General features: G+C 38.3%; 1 protein-coding gene across 5 annotated transcripts in view; it reads left to right on the top strand.

The window, feature by feature from the left end:
- LOC139620490 (nectin-1) overlaps nucleotides 1-19692 on the top strand; it is a 36370-nt gene that overhangs the window by 2698 nt on the left and 13980 nt on the right. For 3 of the 5 annotated variants that reach the window (XR_011690827.1, XM_071476109.1, XM_071476118.1), the window contains exons 2-7: nucleotides 1172-1513; nucleotides 1692-1994; nucleotides 9272-9365; nucleotides 13563-13717; nucleotides 14490-14589; nucleotides 14661-14778. Coding sequence is in view for 4 of the 5 variants with exons in the window: in XM_071476109.1 (XP_071332210.1) it covers nucleotides 1172-1513; nucleotides 1692-1994; nucleotides 9272-9365; nucleotides 13563-13717; nucleotides 14490-14589; nucleotides 14661-14757 (1091 nt within the window). In the remaining variant the exon portion in view is untranslated. Of the gene's footprint in view, nucleotides 1-1171; nucleotides 1514-1691; nucleotides 1995-9271; nucleotides 9366-13562; nucleotides 13718-13970; nucleotides 14591-14660; nucleotides 17984-19692 lie in introns of those variants that run through there. The other 2 variants (XM_071476096.1, XM_071476127.1) reach the window with 2 other exon arrangements.

Below are 19692 nucleotides of genomic sequence, written 5' to 3'. Positions count from 1 at the left end.
TGAATTTAGCCTGTCAAATTTGAATTATTATATATGGTCTAAATTCATTTTAATGCTTGAATTTTATATTCTGAATTTGTGAACATTGAAAAAATACCTCTTGAAAAATCTACAAGTTGAGTCCCCAGTCATTCAAATTCAGATGCACAATTTCAATGTGCTAGAAATTCACAGGCTTTACAATTTCAAAATCTAAAGTGACAGATTTGCTTCCACACTGTGCAGCATAGAGAGGTGTGCATGGTCAATAATGGTGACTCGCATCTACGCAAAGTAAGATTTGTCCCAGAAAGTTGCTACATTTGCCCTAGATCGTTTATCTTTACTATCTTTATTCGGTTGCCATTTTTTTGCTTAAAAAATGACTCAAACAATTAAATTTACAATATAGTTTCTCTTTTGAATTGTATCTGTTAATCTATCTAATTTTTGTTTATCAGTTCACCAAGTAATTCTTTCAGATTTATAAAATTTGTCTTCTGTCACTATCAGTATTATTATTTAATTTTGAATTATGCTTTCAAAATTCGTTTTTTTTATATGAAAAATTGAACTGACAAGCATTACACTGACCAGAAATGTATACTTGCACATATGTAACTGGCCAACGCAGTATGATGCCAAAGATGCTACACAGTAATCATCAATTAAACCTCTTCTACCTTCTAAATGTTTGCTTTGCTGAAACCCTTCACTCCCAATTTTTAATGCTGGAGTACTATGATTAGCGGCTGTGAAATTCAAATTTTTCCAGGCTTTGTTCCCACAAGGACACTAAGGCCCTGTTCAGACCTGGTATTAAAATCCATCCTGAGTGATCCGATCACAAGTGGAAAGCTCTAAGTACAGGTGTGAACGCACCCAGGACGTCCTTTGAGATCCGATCACTCAGACCACATTCGGTGGTCTCATTAGTCCTGTCACAGTTGCATAATGAATCGAAAATATTTTACTATTTCTAATGGATAAAACCATATTCCACCGTAAATTCCACAGAAGCGCATGACAATGGACACCGCATAACTATTTATTTGCATATGAAGCGGGAAAGTGAGATCTGATCAGAAGATCGCCAAGGGTTGTTCCGGAAACTGCGCTCAGACCTGGTGTGAAGTCTTCCAGGCATGTTTTTGCTTTCTAATAGCCTGATGAGATTTTATGCATCTTACAGCTCCCCAGGTGATTGGAGGAAACGTGACCGTGGTGCAGGGAGGGACCATCGTCTTACCCTGCAAACTCACTGACACCACTGAAGCCCTCACCCAGATCTCATGGCAGAGGACGACCAGAGGAAAACCTCACAATGACAATTTCTTTACAATCCTGCCCAAAGATGGACCAAAGTTCGTTAACGGATATGATAAACGATTTGAATTTATTGGAAGCTTGAATGAGAAGAATGGATCTCTCCAGTTATCTGATGTCACATTGGTGGATGAAGGCGTCTACACATGCATCTTCACTTTGTTCCCCACTGGAAATTACAAGACTGAGATACCTCTAAATGTGCTTGGTATAATGCAACATTTTATTTTAAAAATTGCTCTGGATTTTGTGTGTGTGTGTGTGTGTGTGTGTGAGAGAGAGAGAGAGAGTGAGTGAGTGAGTGTGAAAGAGAGAGAGAATAGTGCCTTGTTTTTACCCCTCTACTGCTCACACTTTCATTTTTTACAATATGTTAACTCTCCTAGTGCCTCCGGTTACGTATGTGAAGGATAATGTTCCTGTTCTGGGTGATGAAGAAGTTTCCCTCGCTACCTGCACAGCTGCCGGTTCCAGGCCTCCTGCAGGGGTGAGGTGGCTCACCGGGACTTTGGCAGAAAAAGTGAGGGCAACAACAAACTCCACCCAACATGCCAATGGTACAACTACCACCGTCAGCTTGCTGCTGGGAGTCCCTACCAGAGATATCAACCAACGCTCGGTCCAGTGTGTCATCACCAGTCCAGCCCTGTCGAAAGAGGAAACGATCCCCTTCATTACACAGGTCTACTGTGAGTATACAAATACTTTTCTATATCAGTTACTGATGAAGAATCTTTTTTTTTCACTTTTTTCATTCTGAATCCCTGAAACAGCATGTCAGGAGAGCAACATACACATATGGTCAAATTAAATACAAACCTTTCACTGTAATAAATGATTCTGTGGTCACGTAGATTTTAAGTAATGTAGTATATATTCAGTATAATTGTGTTTTTGATTTGTGTCAATTATTTAAGTCAATATTAAATAAAGATAAGATAAGATAGCCTTTATTAAATCCAGTTATTCCAGTTAAATAAGACATAAGTATTCAGTTCATGTAATTCCAAATACAGAGAGCATTGAGTGAATCAAACCTAATGTAATCAGGTAGTTATTAATTGAAAAGCACTTGCTGTGTAAGCGTGCTTGCACCAGCGCATCATCTTACAGCAAGACATTTGAAAAGCGACCGCTGACTGCAGAGGGCATCTCGCGAATACTCAAGTTGGCTGGTCGACTAAGGTAAGGAACCTTATTTTATTTTCACCTGGAATTTATGATAATTTTTATGGTTTGCAAAAAAGTTTTATTTTTAGCTAAATGGCTGACATGTTTTTCGCCACTTTTACTGACTGCAAATGCTGCTTAACTTATCTGCAACATGCACAGCACAAATGTCAGCAGGAAGGGGAAGATGCATTACGTAGTAGGCTGATGTTGATGAGCTCTATTTGTTACATTGCACATTTATGATAATTCTATACGGAAAAGCATGTTAAGGCAGTGCTGCCCTGTAGCTTGTAACATTAGCCTATACTGTTGAGATTGTGTTTGTTAGCATGGAGCATCTAGTAACCTTATTCATTATGTGACACAAACATCACGGTTTTGCTTTAGCACACATTTTAACTTTGAATTGTGTTCAATGCACTGTGTATTTATTTATAGTACTTTTTTTTTCCAGGAGACAAAGAAACATCACTTTGGGAAAAAAAATTTGTATATTACACACATAGTGTTGTGCAAACGTTTTACTTTTGAATGAGAAAATGTGCCCCCTGAGTGTTGTGAAATAGATCTACAATGATATGGGGCAGGATCCCTCTTTCACATCCTGTATTGTGGTTTGCACAATATCTGGCAGTAACTGTCTGTCAGGGACAGAGGCAAGCAGCGCTGGGGCTCCACAGGGGACTCCTCTGGCTCCGTTCTTGTTCACCCTGTATAGGGCGGACATTAAAAACAACTCTGAGTCTTGCCACATCCAGAAATACTCCGATGACACAGCTATTGTGGCATTTATCAGGAATGGGCAGGAAGCAGAGCACAGGGATCTGACAGTGGCCTTCAGTGAATGGAGCAACAAGAACTGCCTCCTTCTGAACACCTCCAAAATCAAGGAGATGGTCATTGACCTTCGCAGGTCTAGGCCCACCCTTCAGCCAGTTAGTGTTCAGGGGAAGGAAATTGGGGTGGTGCACACTTACCGTATTTTCCGGACTATAAGGCGCACTTAAAAGCCTTTAATTTTCTCAAAAAACGACAGTGCGCCTTATAATCCGGAGCGCTTTATATATGGATTAATTCTGGTTGTGTTTACTGACCTCGAAGCGATTTAGTGTGGTACACGGCGCTCACGGCGCTCTGTCAAAATGTTTTAGTACGACTTTGGTAAACTGCAAAGCCGCACCGCTTGAAGCATTACGGCTACCGTAGTCAGGAGCGTCGCGGAGTAATACATACTGTGCTTCGCCATAATATTACAGTGTGTGTATAAGGACCTATAAGGAGTTATTGTGAATACGCTAACGGTTGATTTAGCGGTATCAGACTGTGTTTTTTTTACGTGTTACAACTGAACAAGGTTGGGAGTTATTGTGAATACGCTCATTAACGTTTGAACAATGTTGAGAGTTATTGTGAACGCGTTTCATAAAGTTTGACTTATCTGACTGTTTTGTTTCGCGTAATGCGCCTTATAGTCCGGTGCGCTTTATATATGAAAAAAGTTCGAAAATAGACCATTCATTGACAGTGCGCCTTATAATCCAGTGCGCCCTATAGTGCGGAAAATACGGTACAAATACCTGAACACAGATACCATCTACTGGAAGGGGCAAAGGCTCTTTTTGCTCAAGAAGCTCAGGTCTTTTGACATCTGCAGTGAAATGCTGTACATGTTCCAAGTATGTCCCTAACAAGCATCATACCAGGGCTATGCAAGATGATTCAGCTTTACTGAATAATGCATAGTTCAAAATGTCTGTAGTCTAAGGCTGGATACACACTTGATGCGTTGTGTGTGCAGAACATATAGGTTTTCACCTCGACGCCTGTGTTAACAGATTAGAGTGGACACTGCCTGTGAGAGACGCACGTCTCTTGTGTAGTGGAATCTAGAAGTTTGGCGTCTCACCTATTTTTTACGCTTGACGTGTGCATCTTGCAGCAAAAATTGACAAAGATGAGACATGACAGTGATTTCTACATCGTAACAGCAATATTACACAAAACTAACACCTTCCACCATAGTCTCTATGTCTAGACTGAATCTGAACATGTCAAAGACATGAAAATAATTAAATATATTTTTAAAAACCATTTTAGCAGCTGCATGTGGAGACAGTGGCATTTTAGAGATATTTTCTGTCAAAAATAAATCAGAAATGGATTGAAAATGAAGAGAAATCCATCATCCAAGTCCTGCAAACTTTATGTAAACAGATGTACAGATGTAAACAGATGCAGTGTCTGTGAACACACATGCGTGTTTTTCTGCAGCAGATCAGCAACAGCAGCCACAATGCACATGCCAGGCATTAAGTGTGTCTCTGGCGTTGCTCATCGCATTTAGAGGTGTCCTATTTTACATATGAAGGAAGAAAAACAGTGGTTTCTACATTGACATCAGGATGGGTATGCAAATAATATGCAAAAAAGCAGTGTGATGCTGAAAGGTGCATCTAATTTAAAACCTCCTGCATTTTTCTCAAATGAAATGGCAGTATAAAATCTCTGGATTCAGACTGACTACTACTGAACATGAATCAGCATATTTATAATGGAATCACAATCAGTTTATTAATTTTCTGATATTGTGTTTTTGTGTGATTTATCTGATTTAGTAACTTTTCTTGACTGGTCTGATCATAAGTGAACATCAAAGTCCTTTTCCCAGCCATGTTTAATATTCATTGTATTCTTATCAACTGGTCATATGTATCATTATTGTCTTACTAAAAACAATAAAAGTATTAAGAATATTCAGCTTTCTGCCACTTTTATAATAAGTAATTGAATTCAAATCACTCCTGATGTGTAGGTTTTGATAAAAGAGTGTTTGATAAGCGTTAAATTCTTCCATATCTATACAAGTGTATTCAAGGCAGGGTCATTAGGAATAGATGAATGAATATTGGCTTAGTCCAAAGTATTTACATATGCAATTCAAAGACTTGCATATGTTTCTAATATAAAATTATCTTTTATCTTAGCTTGCAACTCTGCGGAACATACAAAAGGAAGGTCTAACAGTGATCTAAACCTATACTTTCCAAATCTGAAAAAGAGAAGTGACCGTCTTTAAACCGTTCAGTGATAAATCTCAGTTGTGAGGCCCAGTGAAAATACATCAAATTAGTTAAGCCACGCGTTTTTATGAGAGATTGGAGCTGTTGTCATTTCCTGCTGGAGCACTCACTTTTCCAAACAAATCTATGAATTACACCATTAAATGATGCTACCTACCTGTATTTGTTTAAGGCAGGTAGGTAGCATCTCTATTTGATACAGTAAGTGAGGAAAGACATTCATTTTAATAATTGCAGTCTGGACTATTAAAGACACATGTAAATTCAACCATCTCTTTTATGGTGTTTCCCTGTTTATTTAACTGATTACTTGCATTTTCTTTGAGCAGTGATCTTGGAGGCAGAACTGTGTGTGTGTGTGTGTGTGTGTGTGTGTGTGTGTGTGTGTGTGTGTGTGTGTGTGTGTGTGTGTGTGTATTTGACCTCTTGCTATCATGGTCTTAATGTTAACGTGATGGCATTCGGATTAAACTTTCGCTCTGCTGAAAAGTGTTATGGTCCAATCTTGTGAGATTGTCGTGACTTTTCAGACATGGCAATGACTGGCTTGGTTACTTACTCAGACGTGACACCAACATGTTGAATTGCCATCACATATGTATAAAGAGGTGCAGGTCTGAAAGTGGCTACAGACACTTTCAGACATGCACCTCTGACATCCATCCTGGTCTGGAGTCAGTTAGTCAAATGCATAAATAGCCTCGTCTTTCACCTTTTCAGTCGCCATGATGTTATGCAATGTTGTGTACTGTGTGCTTCTTGTTCAGACTGTAGGAAAATTTGATTTGTTTCTCAAGTCAGATCAGCCCACACTGTTATGTGCAAGAGATCAGATTGGATTTGTGTGTCTAGACATCAGCAACCTATCTGCATGGTTTGCTGTGGTAATTACATAGATGTAGCTATGCCGGTTACCGGCTGCTTTCCAGCGAGGAAGTGTAAGAAATTAGGTTCATCATCTTGCCCTCCAGACAATGGCACTGTTAAGTCGCAGTGCAGAACTTCACTGCCACACCCACCAGACAAACTCAACCACATAAGAGGCTGGTATACACTGCACTGTTCCACTAGTATCTGCATGGATGCTTTTTTTTTGTTTTTTGCTGTCTAAGATTTTTGGTATTGGTTTTTGGTATTTTGAGTCTAGAATCAAGTACTGCCCTTCAGTCCAGATGCACGTGTTTCTTCACTCATTTTGGAGGAAAGGTTGTGACTGCTGTATGCCATCTACAACACAACTGTGAAATGTGTAGTTTTTGTAAAAGTGATCAAATTTAGTTGCTTCTCTCATTAATGTTACATAATATGGGATCTGGCATGTCATATTACAGAATTTTTGTCTCTTGTTCAACCAATCATGTTAGTCTGCTTTAGAATACAATAGAATAGAATAGAATAAATCTTCCAGAGTGGAAAATTGTCTTTGACTCATGAACACACATACAAAACAAACGGAAATAAACGCTCCATACAAACGTACATTTTAAAAAACACGATGCTTTGGTTTGTGTACTGTTGGGAACTGCACATACCAGAGCTGACTAAAGTCAACCAAAAGCCACAGTGTTAAGTTAAGTTGAAAACACACCCACACTGTGTTGACACAAACAGTCTGGAATCTTCCCTAATCCACCCATGTGTGGAAATGCCTGAAGACCAGGAATTACAGATTCAAGGTTCCTTCTTGACATTTGGAAATAGTACAGTAAAGGTAACAAAGTTGTCTACTCAGAGGTCCAATTCCTATCTTTTAGAGCTTTCAACTGCCTCACACGAGCTTCATTCAGTTGAGCTGAGGTGTCATTATGCAACCTAAGTAATAACAAGTAACCAGTTACATGTTCAACTGAGTGATCAAAGTCATCAACCAGGGGTAAGAGGATGCTGGGAGAAAGAGCAAGAGGCCAAGGGCTGTTTCTGGATACTTTGGTGCCCTAGGTTAGACAACCAATGGCGACCTTGAGGGGACTGACATTTGTAATATATTATTATTGTTGTAATTTAAGGATATTAAAGTTAATTTTACTCAACCTTTCTTCACATGACCAAAGCATCACACTTTGTTCTGGAAGCTAATAAGTGGAAAAGTGCTGTATAAATGTGTGTGTGGATAAGTGAATGTGGCTTCCACTGTAAAGCACTTTGAGTGGTTGCTTTATAACTGACGTCCATTTACCATTTTGGGAACAACCCACACAACAACCGTCTAGCAACCAAAATAGGCATATCATATCATATTCCAGGGAGAGCTGCTTTGTCAACTTTCTCATCCACTCACATTACACATTGAACACTGAATTTTTCTATGACATTGTGAAGAAGCTGAGTCATACAGTATCACCCACCTGTTGTTGGCTATTGAAACATGCCTGTGTGATGTGTAACCTTGACCTTAATTGACTTACTCTCTTTCAGTGTTCTGAGAAAGAGGAGCCTGGATTAAAAACTCTGAAAACATCTACCTTTCAAATGCAGCTATTTTGCTGTAAATGCATGGACTGTATGTATGTACATGTACACTCACCAGCCACTTTATTAGATACACCTGTTCAACTGCTCCTTAACGCAAATATCTAATAAGCCAATCACATGGCAGCAACTCAAAGCATTTAGGCATGTAGACATGGTCAAGACAACCTCCTGAAGTTCAAACTGAGCAACAGAATGGGGAAGAAAGGTGATCTAAGTGACTTTGAATGTGGTACCAGCTCTCAAAAATGCCTTGTTGATGCCAGAGGTCAGTGGAGAATGGCCGGACTGCTTCGAGCTGATAGGAGGGCAACGTTAACTCAAATAACCACTCGTTACAACCAAGGTATGCAGAAGAGCATCTTTGAATGCAAAACATGTCAAACCTTGAAGCAGATTGGCTACAGCAGCAGAAGACCACACCGGGTGCCACTCCTTTCATCTAAGAACAGGAAACTGAGGCTACAATTCACACGGGCTCACCAAAATTGGCCAATAGAAGACTGGAAAAACGTTGCCTGGTCTGATGAGTCTTGATTTCTGCTGCGACATTCGGAATTGAATTTGACGAGAATTTGGCGTCAATAACATGAAAGCATAGATCCATCCTTCCTTGTATCAACGGTTCAGGCTGGTGGTGGTGGTGTAATGGTGTGGGGGGTATTTTCTTGGGATGCTTTAGGTACCTGGGTATTGTTGCTGACCATCCCTCCACAGCCACTAGATCTTAATCCAATGGAGCACCTTTTGAGATGTGGTGGAATGGGAGAGTTGCATCATGGATGTGCAGCTGACAATAATGAAGTAATGAAGTGGTCAGTGAGTGTACATGGCTTTAATGTTAAAGGTCCCTCTGAATGGTAGATGTTTTTGAATTCGAGAAATAATTGCTTTAGAAGATTTTTAAATGAATGGATCTTGGATATACATTCATCAGTTGCAGTACACAAATGGGTTATTTCTATAGCAGCCATTAAGAAATCAGTGAATTCATCATGATTTTACAAGATCGTGAGTAAAAAACAAGACATCTGTAATGTCCATTACTTAGCAGTGTCAAGATGCAATCAAAAACAACAGTTCAAGTTTTTTTTAATCCAAAATGACCTTGAAACAAAAAAGCTTGATACAGATAACCCTGTATCAGGGATCCAAACATTGTGTTCATTATTATTTTAGTACCGCTAGTACTTTCTCAGTGACTGCAGTAACACAGCCGAATTCTCTTTCTCTGTTTCTTTCAGTTTCACCTATGGAAGTGAACATTAGTGCGACATCCAAAGACTCATTTCAGTGTGTGACTGAAGCCAACCCAACTGCAAAATTTACCTGGAGAAGGTGAGATTGTTACAGTGAACCGGTTTCATAGTCAAATTTTCTTAACCAAACAAGATTAGTTTTATCATTCACTTTGAAGCCACATGAATTTGAATTAGCTTGAGTTTGCTCCAATGTTGCTCTTGGCAGTTGTTGTCTTTCACTTGTTTTCTCAAGTTTAGTGTAGAATTTTAAATTCAAATTTAGCCTGGTTGGTTTTTTCATTTTCACAACTAATGAGATAATAATTTAATTTGGTTGAAATACAACCAAACTGATTATTAAGTTCTTTTCATTCACGTATTTTTCTTTCTTATGTTGAGAGACCTGTCCCATGATCCAATGATGATTTAGTGTCAGATTCATAAAAACTGTTAAACCGGTTATAGGTGTTTGTTTTATGATCGTGAAGTGATAAAGTCAGCACAGGTTAACGACAACAGCTGTGCTGTGCTTAGCACATAGATACATGCACAGCTTGACTCTGCCAGCATGATCAAATAAAGGCTTGGTGAAATTACCTGTAGTGTACCTTACCTGCTTCATGCATCTATTAATTCTACTTATGTTAAGTTCTACTTTCAATGAAACTGAACACCTAGTATATTTTTCACATTTGAAGCTTTTAATGTGAAAAATGTGCTAAATTTAAAGAATGTATTCACAGAAGCTTAACTTTGGTCAGGAAAAACTGATGTCACTTATTGAACTGGAATTAACTGATGAATGAGAGCAGTATGACTGTTAAAGAAGAAAAACCAAGGGAGTGGCCTGATGGCGGAGTGGTTAGGGCGCGTACCGCATGAGCTGATGCTCTTAGCAGGTGAGTGCCGGTTCATCTCCAGACTGGCCCGTCATCCCCCTTTCCTGTCACTCTCTACTGTCCTGTATAATAAAGGCAAAAATGCCCAAAAAAAAAAAAGAGCAGCAGAGTGGTGCGTATGACATGACCCTGTTGTACTGATATTTGTATGTTGAAAACAGCAGCTTTGTGTGGACAGAAGGACAAGACAGAGGAAAAAAATATGCATTTTCAGTATTAGCTAGCTTAATGTGGAGATGTGAAGTTGTGTTACATGCTGGTGTGTATTAAAAGTATTAAAAGTAAATCTTTGAGTATGAAAATGGCATCACATAGAGCTTGAAAGAAAGGGCCTTTCTGCCTTTCAGTTCAGACCTCATCAAAATGTTTACAGTCATTTCTAATTTATAGCTTATACCCACCCCAAAGGCACCTGTCTGACTAGATTTACAGTCTAGTTAAGACAGTTTAATCCCACTATTTATGAGGTTCTGTTGACTTGTGCATTAGGTGTTGCTATTAGAAACAGTACCATAAAATATAAGTAGGTAGCTTGGTCTCTGATCCTCCTTTTATTGTTTAACGTTCAAACAGACTGATAGCCTTCTTTTTCAAAAGAGGGAATTACCACTGCACCACTTTTTGAAGGCACAGGTGTAATTTTTAGAACTTCACAACTTGCCTTAAACACAAGGAGTGTTGGTCAATACTTGCTTGTCGGTTTTCTGGAAACTGTGGTGGCTGATTGTGTGGTGTTAAAAAATCTTATACAAGTATGTAGAAAACACCTTCAGAGTGCATTTGACCACTGGGGCTGCTTTAGAGCTGTATAAGTTGTGGCCACTCAGTAAAGATGATCTTCTGGTCAGGTGAGATTTGGCAGAATGAATGATTCATTAGAGTAGGTTATTTTCATAACATTTCTATAGTTCACAAGTAATATTTAAACTCAAAATCAAAGATTATATTATATATTTTATATTATAAAATCATATTTGTCAATCATAAAGCTGTTAATAGCCAGTGGAACCATTAGTATTCAGCACCACAACATAAAAATACTTACAAATAAAAGTAAAAGGACATAAGTATTGTTAGGAATATGTACATGAGGTACCAAAAGTAAAAGTATTTAATGCAGAAACAGTGTTATACCATATAAAGTTTTATTGCTGATGCATTAATGTGCATGCAGAAAATGCATTATATTTTGTAAGGTCATCCGTGTTGTATGTATAAGCCTAATTCGTAATTAACTTCTAACTCCAGCTGTACCACAGGCTAAATTAAATTGTTTTTCAGTTTAATTGGAGTGGAGTAGAAGTAAAAAGTACCATAAAATGGGAATTTTGGAGAGATGGAGATGCGATAGACAGCTACAGAATGGAAAAAATATGTGGGGGGTGCCTCGGTAGCTCACCTGGTAGTGTCACAACTTCAGCCAGGCTTTAGTTTTTCATTTGTCTGTTTCCTGTTTTGCCACACTAACTCTCATGTGATTTCAGACTCTGTCACTCCCTCCTGCTCTGCATTACCTGCTGATTTCATTCACCCGGCCTGCCCCGCCCCCTCACTCACCTGCTCCTCATCAGCTAATCAGCCCTTAGTATATGTACCGGTCCATTTCCCTCAGTTCTTTGCCAGATTGTCTAGTGTGTTTACCTAGCTCTCCAGCATCCTGTTATTCTGATTCTGGTTCTGGTTCTGGTTCTGGTTCTGATTCTGATTCTGATTCTGATTCTGATCCTGATCCTGATCCTGATCCTGCCTGTTTGTGTCTTGGCCTGCCTTTTTGGACTTTGGACCTTCCCTTTTGCCTGCTCCTACTGGATTTGTTTGCTACACGGATTGACTACCTGGTTTGACCTTGGCTTTTTATTAAACACTGTTCCTTCACCTGAAGTGTTTCTGTGTCGTGCTATTGGTTTCTTGCCTGCCACTTTGTGGGACCTGACAGGTAGAGCACATACCATTGACCGCAGTGGCCCGGGGTTAGAATCCAATCTGTGGCCCTTTGCTGCATGTTATCCCCTGAATCCCCCGTCCCTCACTCTCACTGTAACTATAATAAAGACATAAAAAGCCTGAAAAAAATAACTCAAAAAAAAAAAAAGAAAAAAAATATATAAGAAAATATATATAATGAGAGTGAGAGTGAGAGTATTTCAAACTGTCGCTTCTTTCGCACAGCTTCAAAATCAGGACATGAAGTCAGTGAAAGTGCTAGTTTGTTGATTTAGGAAACTCCCAGAAATACCATCCCTCAGTTGGAAATACGTGGACAAAGGGGTTTTCCATTGCTTTTCAAGATCCTTCTGAGGAAGCAGAGTTCAGCTGTGTACTACACTAACCCCAAATATGTGTAACAGTCTAAAATAAACCTTTACATGACAGTAGCAAATCAAATCTCTCTTAAATTCAGGGCCTGCTCTGTCTCATGATTTTGTGCTGCCTGTTTCCCCTGTATCTTGCTCTCTGCCTGGACATCTTCACCTTTCTCCTTCCTGTAAGAACAAGTTTTAGGATTAATTTTGTGAACTGACACTAAACACATAAAATGTGTAGTATAGAGGGAAATAAATCTAAAATCACTTCTATGGTAATCTTCAACATATTTACCATTACCTGACAGTGACACAGTGACAATGTAGAATCCTGTATTTTCCAGTCTAAGTCTTGTTCATCTTTCCTGGCTCATCCTCTGGACTGTAGTTGAACCTCAGATAAAGGAACTTTGGTCTTGAGGAGTTGTAGCATTTATTTACTGCCAAACAACCTGAAGTGCACATACATTATGTTCACAGCTGCACTACTAACTGCTAATTTGCTCATTTTCTTGCTACTGCTGCCTCTTAACACTTAAAGCATGATGCATGCAATATCATAACTGATCTCAGAACACACTTAGCTGTAGCTAACCACCAGGGAAAGACCCATTGATTATCCTCAATGTGCAAACCTCCAAACAGGCTTCAGATCCTTTATGGGCCAGAATGCTGTTCTGAGATTAGATGTAAGGAGAGATATCGCTTCAACTTTAACTTCAACATTGTTCTAATTGATGTTAATTCATGTCTAATTGATACTTTTAGCTTTAACTGGAGTCTTCTGTGCATCAGCATAACAGCAGCCACATCGCACACACCACGCATCCAGTGCATCTCCCCGGTGTTTAAGGAGCCACACCACACATAACCTTATCTATATTAAAGTGAAATTATGATAAATCAGCATCATGCATGAATGTTACATTCACTTTATGCAAGATCCATGCTGATGAAGATACAAAAAAATAGAACATGCATGGCAAAATAGCACTGTTAATATTTTTAGAGACACCCCCCCCCCCAAAATTTCAGGGGAGCCCATCTCTTATTTAAGGCCTGTTCCTGCATTGTCTTGTTTGTCTGCCTCAGATCTGGACAGTCATTGCCTCAGTCTGCTGTCAGAGTGGATGGTGCAACACTGCAGTTTCTGAGCATGGGCTCTGCCCTGAATGGCCTCTACCAGTGTGAAGCATCTAATCGCTATGGAACAGGCCATGGTTACCTCTACGTGCATTTGACATCAGGTGAGGTCAGGCTTGATGTGGTTGTGGGTTTCTGTCGAAAAGTTATGTTGATAGTTATTGTGCATTTACTGTAATCCTGTTCTGTGTGTGTTTTTTTTTGTGTGTAGGTGTATGTGTGTGTGTTTCTTCATAAAAAAAAAAGAAAGAAATTGGAGTCAAAATGAATTTCTGTAGCAAATAATATAGATTGATTCTTAAGGAGATGATAAGTTTGGACTAGAGTGTAACTGCTGCATGTACTTGCTGTCTGTAGAGGTATTCCAGCCACGTCCAACTGAAAGCCCAATCAAGGACACACTCGAAACACACAGGAGAATTATATATCCCATTAGGCCTATGAAATGGCTTGGGGCGCATCCACGCTAGGAGCTGAAAGGCAAGGCTTGTTCAGCAGGCTCCTTCTTTTCAAGTGGAAGAAATGCATGAATGGATGTCTTTCTTCACATGCAATACTACACCATCTGTATCACAGGAAATAAGTGTGCAAACTGCCTAAAACTTACATGCTGCATATCCTGTCTTGTAAAATCTTGTGTACCGGTCATGGTCTTTCATGTCTCAGTTTCTTTTGTAACTGCCAGGCCTGCCAGGACAAGAAAATGATTTTTTTTACCAGGTTCACATTCAGGTGACAGTACTCTTTAGGCTCACTGAAAACAGGCAACCCCTTTTTATGTTGTCTTACTGTTGTATGCATTGGATTTGGTTTAATAAACTAGCACTGGAGATCAGTATTTTCTCTTACTGTATTCTTCTTCTGTTCTCTCTACAGGAACCTGCACTGCTTGTTGGACCATATTTGGTCTTTTGCTCTTCCTGATTGTCATTGGTGTTTCAGCATGGTACCTTTATAAATCTGGGAAATGTCCAAGGTACCAAGTACAGTAGTACTGCATATTATATAAGTCTTTTTTGGTATATTAACTGATGGTTCATTGTTCAGGACAAAAGAGGACACACGTGGGAAGAGGCAGAAGGTCCGAACAGCTTCCAGTGAATCTGACAGAGTACAAGAAGAACCAAATGAAGCCGAATTATAAGTTGTGGGACAACTGACATAGGTACAAAAAACACATGCAGTACTTAATTTAGTAAAATACTATTTTGCTCTTTAATTCACCTTAAGTTAAATCTGGGTGCCTTCTTTTTTGCATTAATGACTTATTTAAAAGTACAACTATCCCTAATACAGTTATTAGATGTATTTTGCAGATGTAATTTTATTTATGTTGAGGTACAACAAATTTAATTGGATTTGCTTTTCTGGAAAGGTTGGACAGTTAAAGTGTTCAATTTGTGATTTTTTTTTTTAATTGTCTTTTTAAATGGTCCCTCAGAAATCTGCATCTGTTGGTTAAAATTCCAGGTGGTGTGTACTACCCCAGATTTATACTGCATGTTCTTGTCTATTTTGACAGGCACTGTGTAAACAGTAAATGTTTAGTGCCTGTGCGTTTTTTTTTATGTAGGATGTGGCTACATTTTGTGACCCACAAGCTAACAGTACTTAACTTCTGTAGGTATTTCCAACAACAGTATTAGCAGTGACTCATTCGGCATGTTTACACATAGACAAGAAATTAGGTGATATAGAAATAGATTAGTATATTAGTTTAATACACACTGTGGTACTGTGTAAGTCAGAGTGTGTATATATATATATATATATATATATATATATATATAATGTACACAGCAAAAAACACAGTTGTCCAATAAGCTTCGGGTTATGAAAATGAAGTATCTCTAATCCCTGCCTCAATTAGCTAAATCTATCTCTCTCTAAAGACTCTTTACAAAATCAGATTACAAAAAGCTGAGTATAACCTTGTTCTTTAAGTGCATTTAAACGCAGTGAGGACCAAGAAGTGATTCATGAGAAATTTGGATAGAAAAATCTATACTATGGAATTAAAGCCTGACAATATTGTGGTTGGGGAGTCTCAGCATGCTGAAGTCTACGAGAACGTGCTGATTCAACCGTTGGCACAGCATAAGAAATGCACTGCAAATATAGAAAACACAAACAAAAACAGAAACGCTATTTTGTTCAGCATGACATAAATTTCCCATACTAAGAAAAATTTGTTTTTTTAATATCCTTGTTTTGCTTAACTATTGCACATTTGGATGCTATATATTAGGGCTGCACCTATCGATTACTTTAGTAATCAAGTAGTATACCGATACTCCATCGATCACTGGAGTAATAAGAAATACTTATGCCTTATTAAAGAGCAATAAATAATATAAAAAAGAGAAAAGAAAACATGTCTCTTAAAATGAACATCGAATTGGTTTTCTTTTTTGCATTTGCATAAATTAGATGTAATATTATCTTTCAAAATGAAACCCTTTAGTGCTGCATTTAGTCCCAAGTGCTTTATGAGATCCTCGGATTTTAATTCCAGTTTCTGAAATGCAAAAACAAATAAATAACACACAAGGCTATATAAGCCATAAAACAAACATACACTATACACAATATAAATTTCCATTAAGTTGGTGCAGCTTAACTTTCAGATCCACATGTTTCATATATAAAACACAATGCTGCTTTTACACTTGTCTACACCATCACATTTGAAGTGGTATGAGGATACTGATATGGGTGTGTAATTGTAGAAATATTCAGCTGCTGCTTCTCAAGTCAATACTAGTCTGACAGCTGGCAGACACATTTCCTGTAGCCTGAGGTGTGTCTGGACATGATGTGTATTTGTCAATGTAATATTTTTACTGTCAGCATACATGTTTGAGATTAAAATGTCATTATGTCACTGTTGATTAGCTACAGCAGAACATATTCATTTGCCAGGTCACCAACTGCTTGTATGTAAACCAAAACTCAACTTAAATGTCTTTAATTATGTATTTAAGTAAATGTCATTGTCTACTCTGAAGATACGATAATACTGAACATATACAATCAGTGTTACGAGCGTCTAAACTGCTGAAACAGTTTTCGTCAAAAATGGCAAAAAGAAGTATGTCTTGAAATTTCTTTTACTGCTGCATACAGTATGTATTCTCTCTCTACTCATGGTTATTTGTTACTTAACAGACACGCATTGTAAGAGGGTGTGTCCGTTAAGTGTGTCGGCTGTTGTATTTTTAACTCCTCAGTTATTAGTATACACACTGAACAGACTGAAGTCAGCAAAAATACGATTTTATGACATGTTCATTAAGGCTTAGTCCTAACCACAGCGACCCAGGGTTCAAATCTGACACAAGGCCCTTACCTGCATGTCATCCTCCCTCTCCTTCTCCCCAACTTTCCTGTCCCTCTCACTGTACCTAAAAAAAAAAGGCCTAAAAAGCCCCCCACCCAACCCCCCAAAAAAAAACTTTAAAAAAAATTATTTATTTAAAAAAGTTCTGTGTTACAACCTGTCTTGTTACTGTTAAACTTTGGCAATCAGCATGCTAACATGCTCACAGTCTCAATCTCAGACAAATACACAAAAATAACAAATACTTTAACAGCAAACATGCTGCAAATGCCACTGTAGGTTAGCATGCTAAAATTTGATAATTACCAGGATTCACAAAGCATGAAGTGTTTGACAATGCCCACACTGTGAGCATGGCAAAAATTAGTTGTTACTATGAAAGAAGTTATAATATATTTGCAATCAATCTAACTGCTGTTTAGACAATTCATTGTAAATTAAAAATACCAATCTGCTAATAGCACTAGAGGAAATATTAAGGTACCACTACAGTTATTAGGATATATCATCTAGGGACCATCCATGAAGCAGACCTGCTGAAAAGACAACCTTGGATGACTAAACCAAATTTCATTGCAACTCATCCAGAATCAGAGAATCACTAGAGAAAGTGGGATTCATCCTCTGGGGACCATTAAGTTTTAGTCATATTTCGTCATCCTTAGCTTTAGTTACACACAAAATGTATATTTTTACGCCTGTAAACCTGAAATAGGTAGGTAGGTTTTTGTGTTTATGTGTTTATTTATTCTTCAGTCAGTTTTGGGTGTGGCTCATGATTAGACTAGTGATTCTTTTTCATTTTTATCCTTTAATTAACACCAACATGACATTTAAAGGTGGAGTAAGCAATTCTGGAGGAAGACTGTTGATATTTAGCTCAACAGCAAAACAAATACACCCCTCCCTTCAGTGCTCCTTCAGAAGCTCCGCCTCCTAAATTCATGGACGCGCATTGCCGAGGCAAAGACACAAAGGTGGAACCCAGAAAATTGTATACAACGTGGAGGTGGATCCTCTTTCTTATACCTGAAGCAAAACAAACCAGAGCATACAAAATGCCATCAGACAAACAACATGTTTAGATTGTTTTTACACAGCTACAGTGACAGAGGTTTGCGTTGCAGGCTGTTCCACGCAGAGAAGTCAAGGGCAGACTTTCTGGTCTGATAGCACAGTCCAGCCTTCTGTGGCGGTTCCTCGACCATCGCTCCTTCTTGACAATGCGATTATGTTGCGGAGTAAACACCACCATCATGCCGGCACCAGTTGAAATTCCTTTCATGGACTCACCTTAACATGTCCACCATTCTCTCTTCTGCAGTCCTAATCAATCCCATTCAAAACTTCACATTGTCTGAGGATGACAGAAAGGGAGACTTCTCCTTCTCCTTCCCTGGTAGACCTTAAATCAGTACTATCCAGTAGCAAGGGCCAGATTTACCATCTCTTGCTCCCAGTGAATCCTTTCCTCCATCTCCCCACTTCTCCTTGTCCTGTGCACAGGCAGGAACACCCCCTGTTGGTGATTGACTAGAGTAGTGTTCTGTAACTTGGTCTTAGCCACTTTGTTTATTTCCCATTTACAGAGCCAGGGCTGTGTAGGAGCGCTAAATGGACAGTTAGCGGACCATGAGGAGATGCTCACTGAATTTGACAAAAACTGTTATTGATCAGAATTGCTTACTCCACCTTTAACACAAACGTTTAACTAACTAACTAACTGACTTCACTCTCTCGGAGTTCACATTAGACTCCTCTTTTTCAATTTGTTAGAGTTGCAACACTGTAAGACTACTTGTGCTCAAAAACTCTACAAGGAGCCTTTAATTTCAAAATATAAATCAACAAAAGAAACTGAAACTGAGATAATGGGCAAGATCAAGATGAAAGAGTTGGACACGGGACAAAATTTAGTTATCATATTATCATATAAATCTTTTATTTTGATAACTCCAAAATGGTATGTGTGCTTACCTCCACCAAGGAGGTTATGTTTTCACCCATGTCTGTTTGTTGGTTGGTTGGTTTGGCATTGGCTGGGAAAAAGAACCCATAAAATTTTGCGGCAAAATTTTATATCCACCAAATTTTGGATTTGGTGGATATAAAATAAGCTAATGAGAAAATATAAAGTAAGATAATGAGTGCCAAACTACTTTCTGTTGTGGATGCAAAGCTATTCAAAGCCAGTTTATTTATATACTGCATTTCATATCGGCAACTCAAAGGGATTTTTATGGAACACAGATATAGAAGATATAGAAGCTATATCTGAAGATATTTCAATAAATAAATTATATCCAGAATAAAAGTAAATGTGCATAAAACAATAAATTGGACTCAGTTTTGACAATTAGTTAGAAAAAAGTGACTCTACCCGTTTAGCCTGCTCCTCATCTCCGCTTGAGGCTACATTAGCTGCTATAAGCGTGATACACCCAAAATTTCTGACTGAACTGTTGAGTTCAGTTGAGTTCAGTTGAGTTCAGTTGAGTAGTGGGTAATGTAGGTTCATTACCCACATTTTTTTATACGCATATATTTAATCTAGTTTCTTGTGTGTTTAGCCATTTATGTTCATTTTCTTTTATTTAAGTGTTTAGAATAGCAGTAGTTTTACTGCTATGAAAAATATTTTTGATTGTTTCATGCCTTTTCATTTTAAATATGTCCATTGCTTGTTTTGAATTATATCTTGTGTAAACTTATTTGCTTTTCCTTTCCATTTTATTCTAA

Source organism: Trachinotus anak, unplaced genomic scaffold (assembly GCF_046630095.1).
Source record: "Trachinotus anak isolate AG129_WGS33_773 ecotype Australia unplaced genomic scaffold, CSIRO_AGI_Tana_v1 ptg000001l, whole genome shotgun sequence".
In the NCBI taxonomy this organism is placed as follows: domain Eukaryota; kingdom Metazoa; phylum Chordata; class Actinopteri; order Carangiformes; family Carangidae; genus Trachinotus; species Trachinotus anak.
This window is presented reverse-complemented; position numbering and strand designations above follow the sequence as displayed.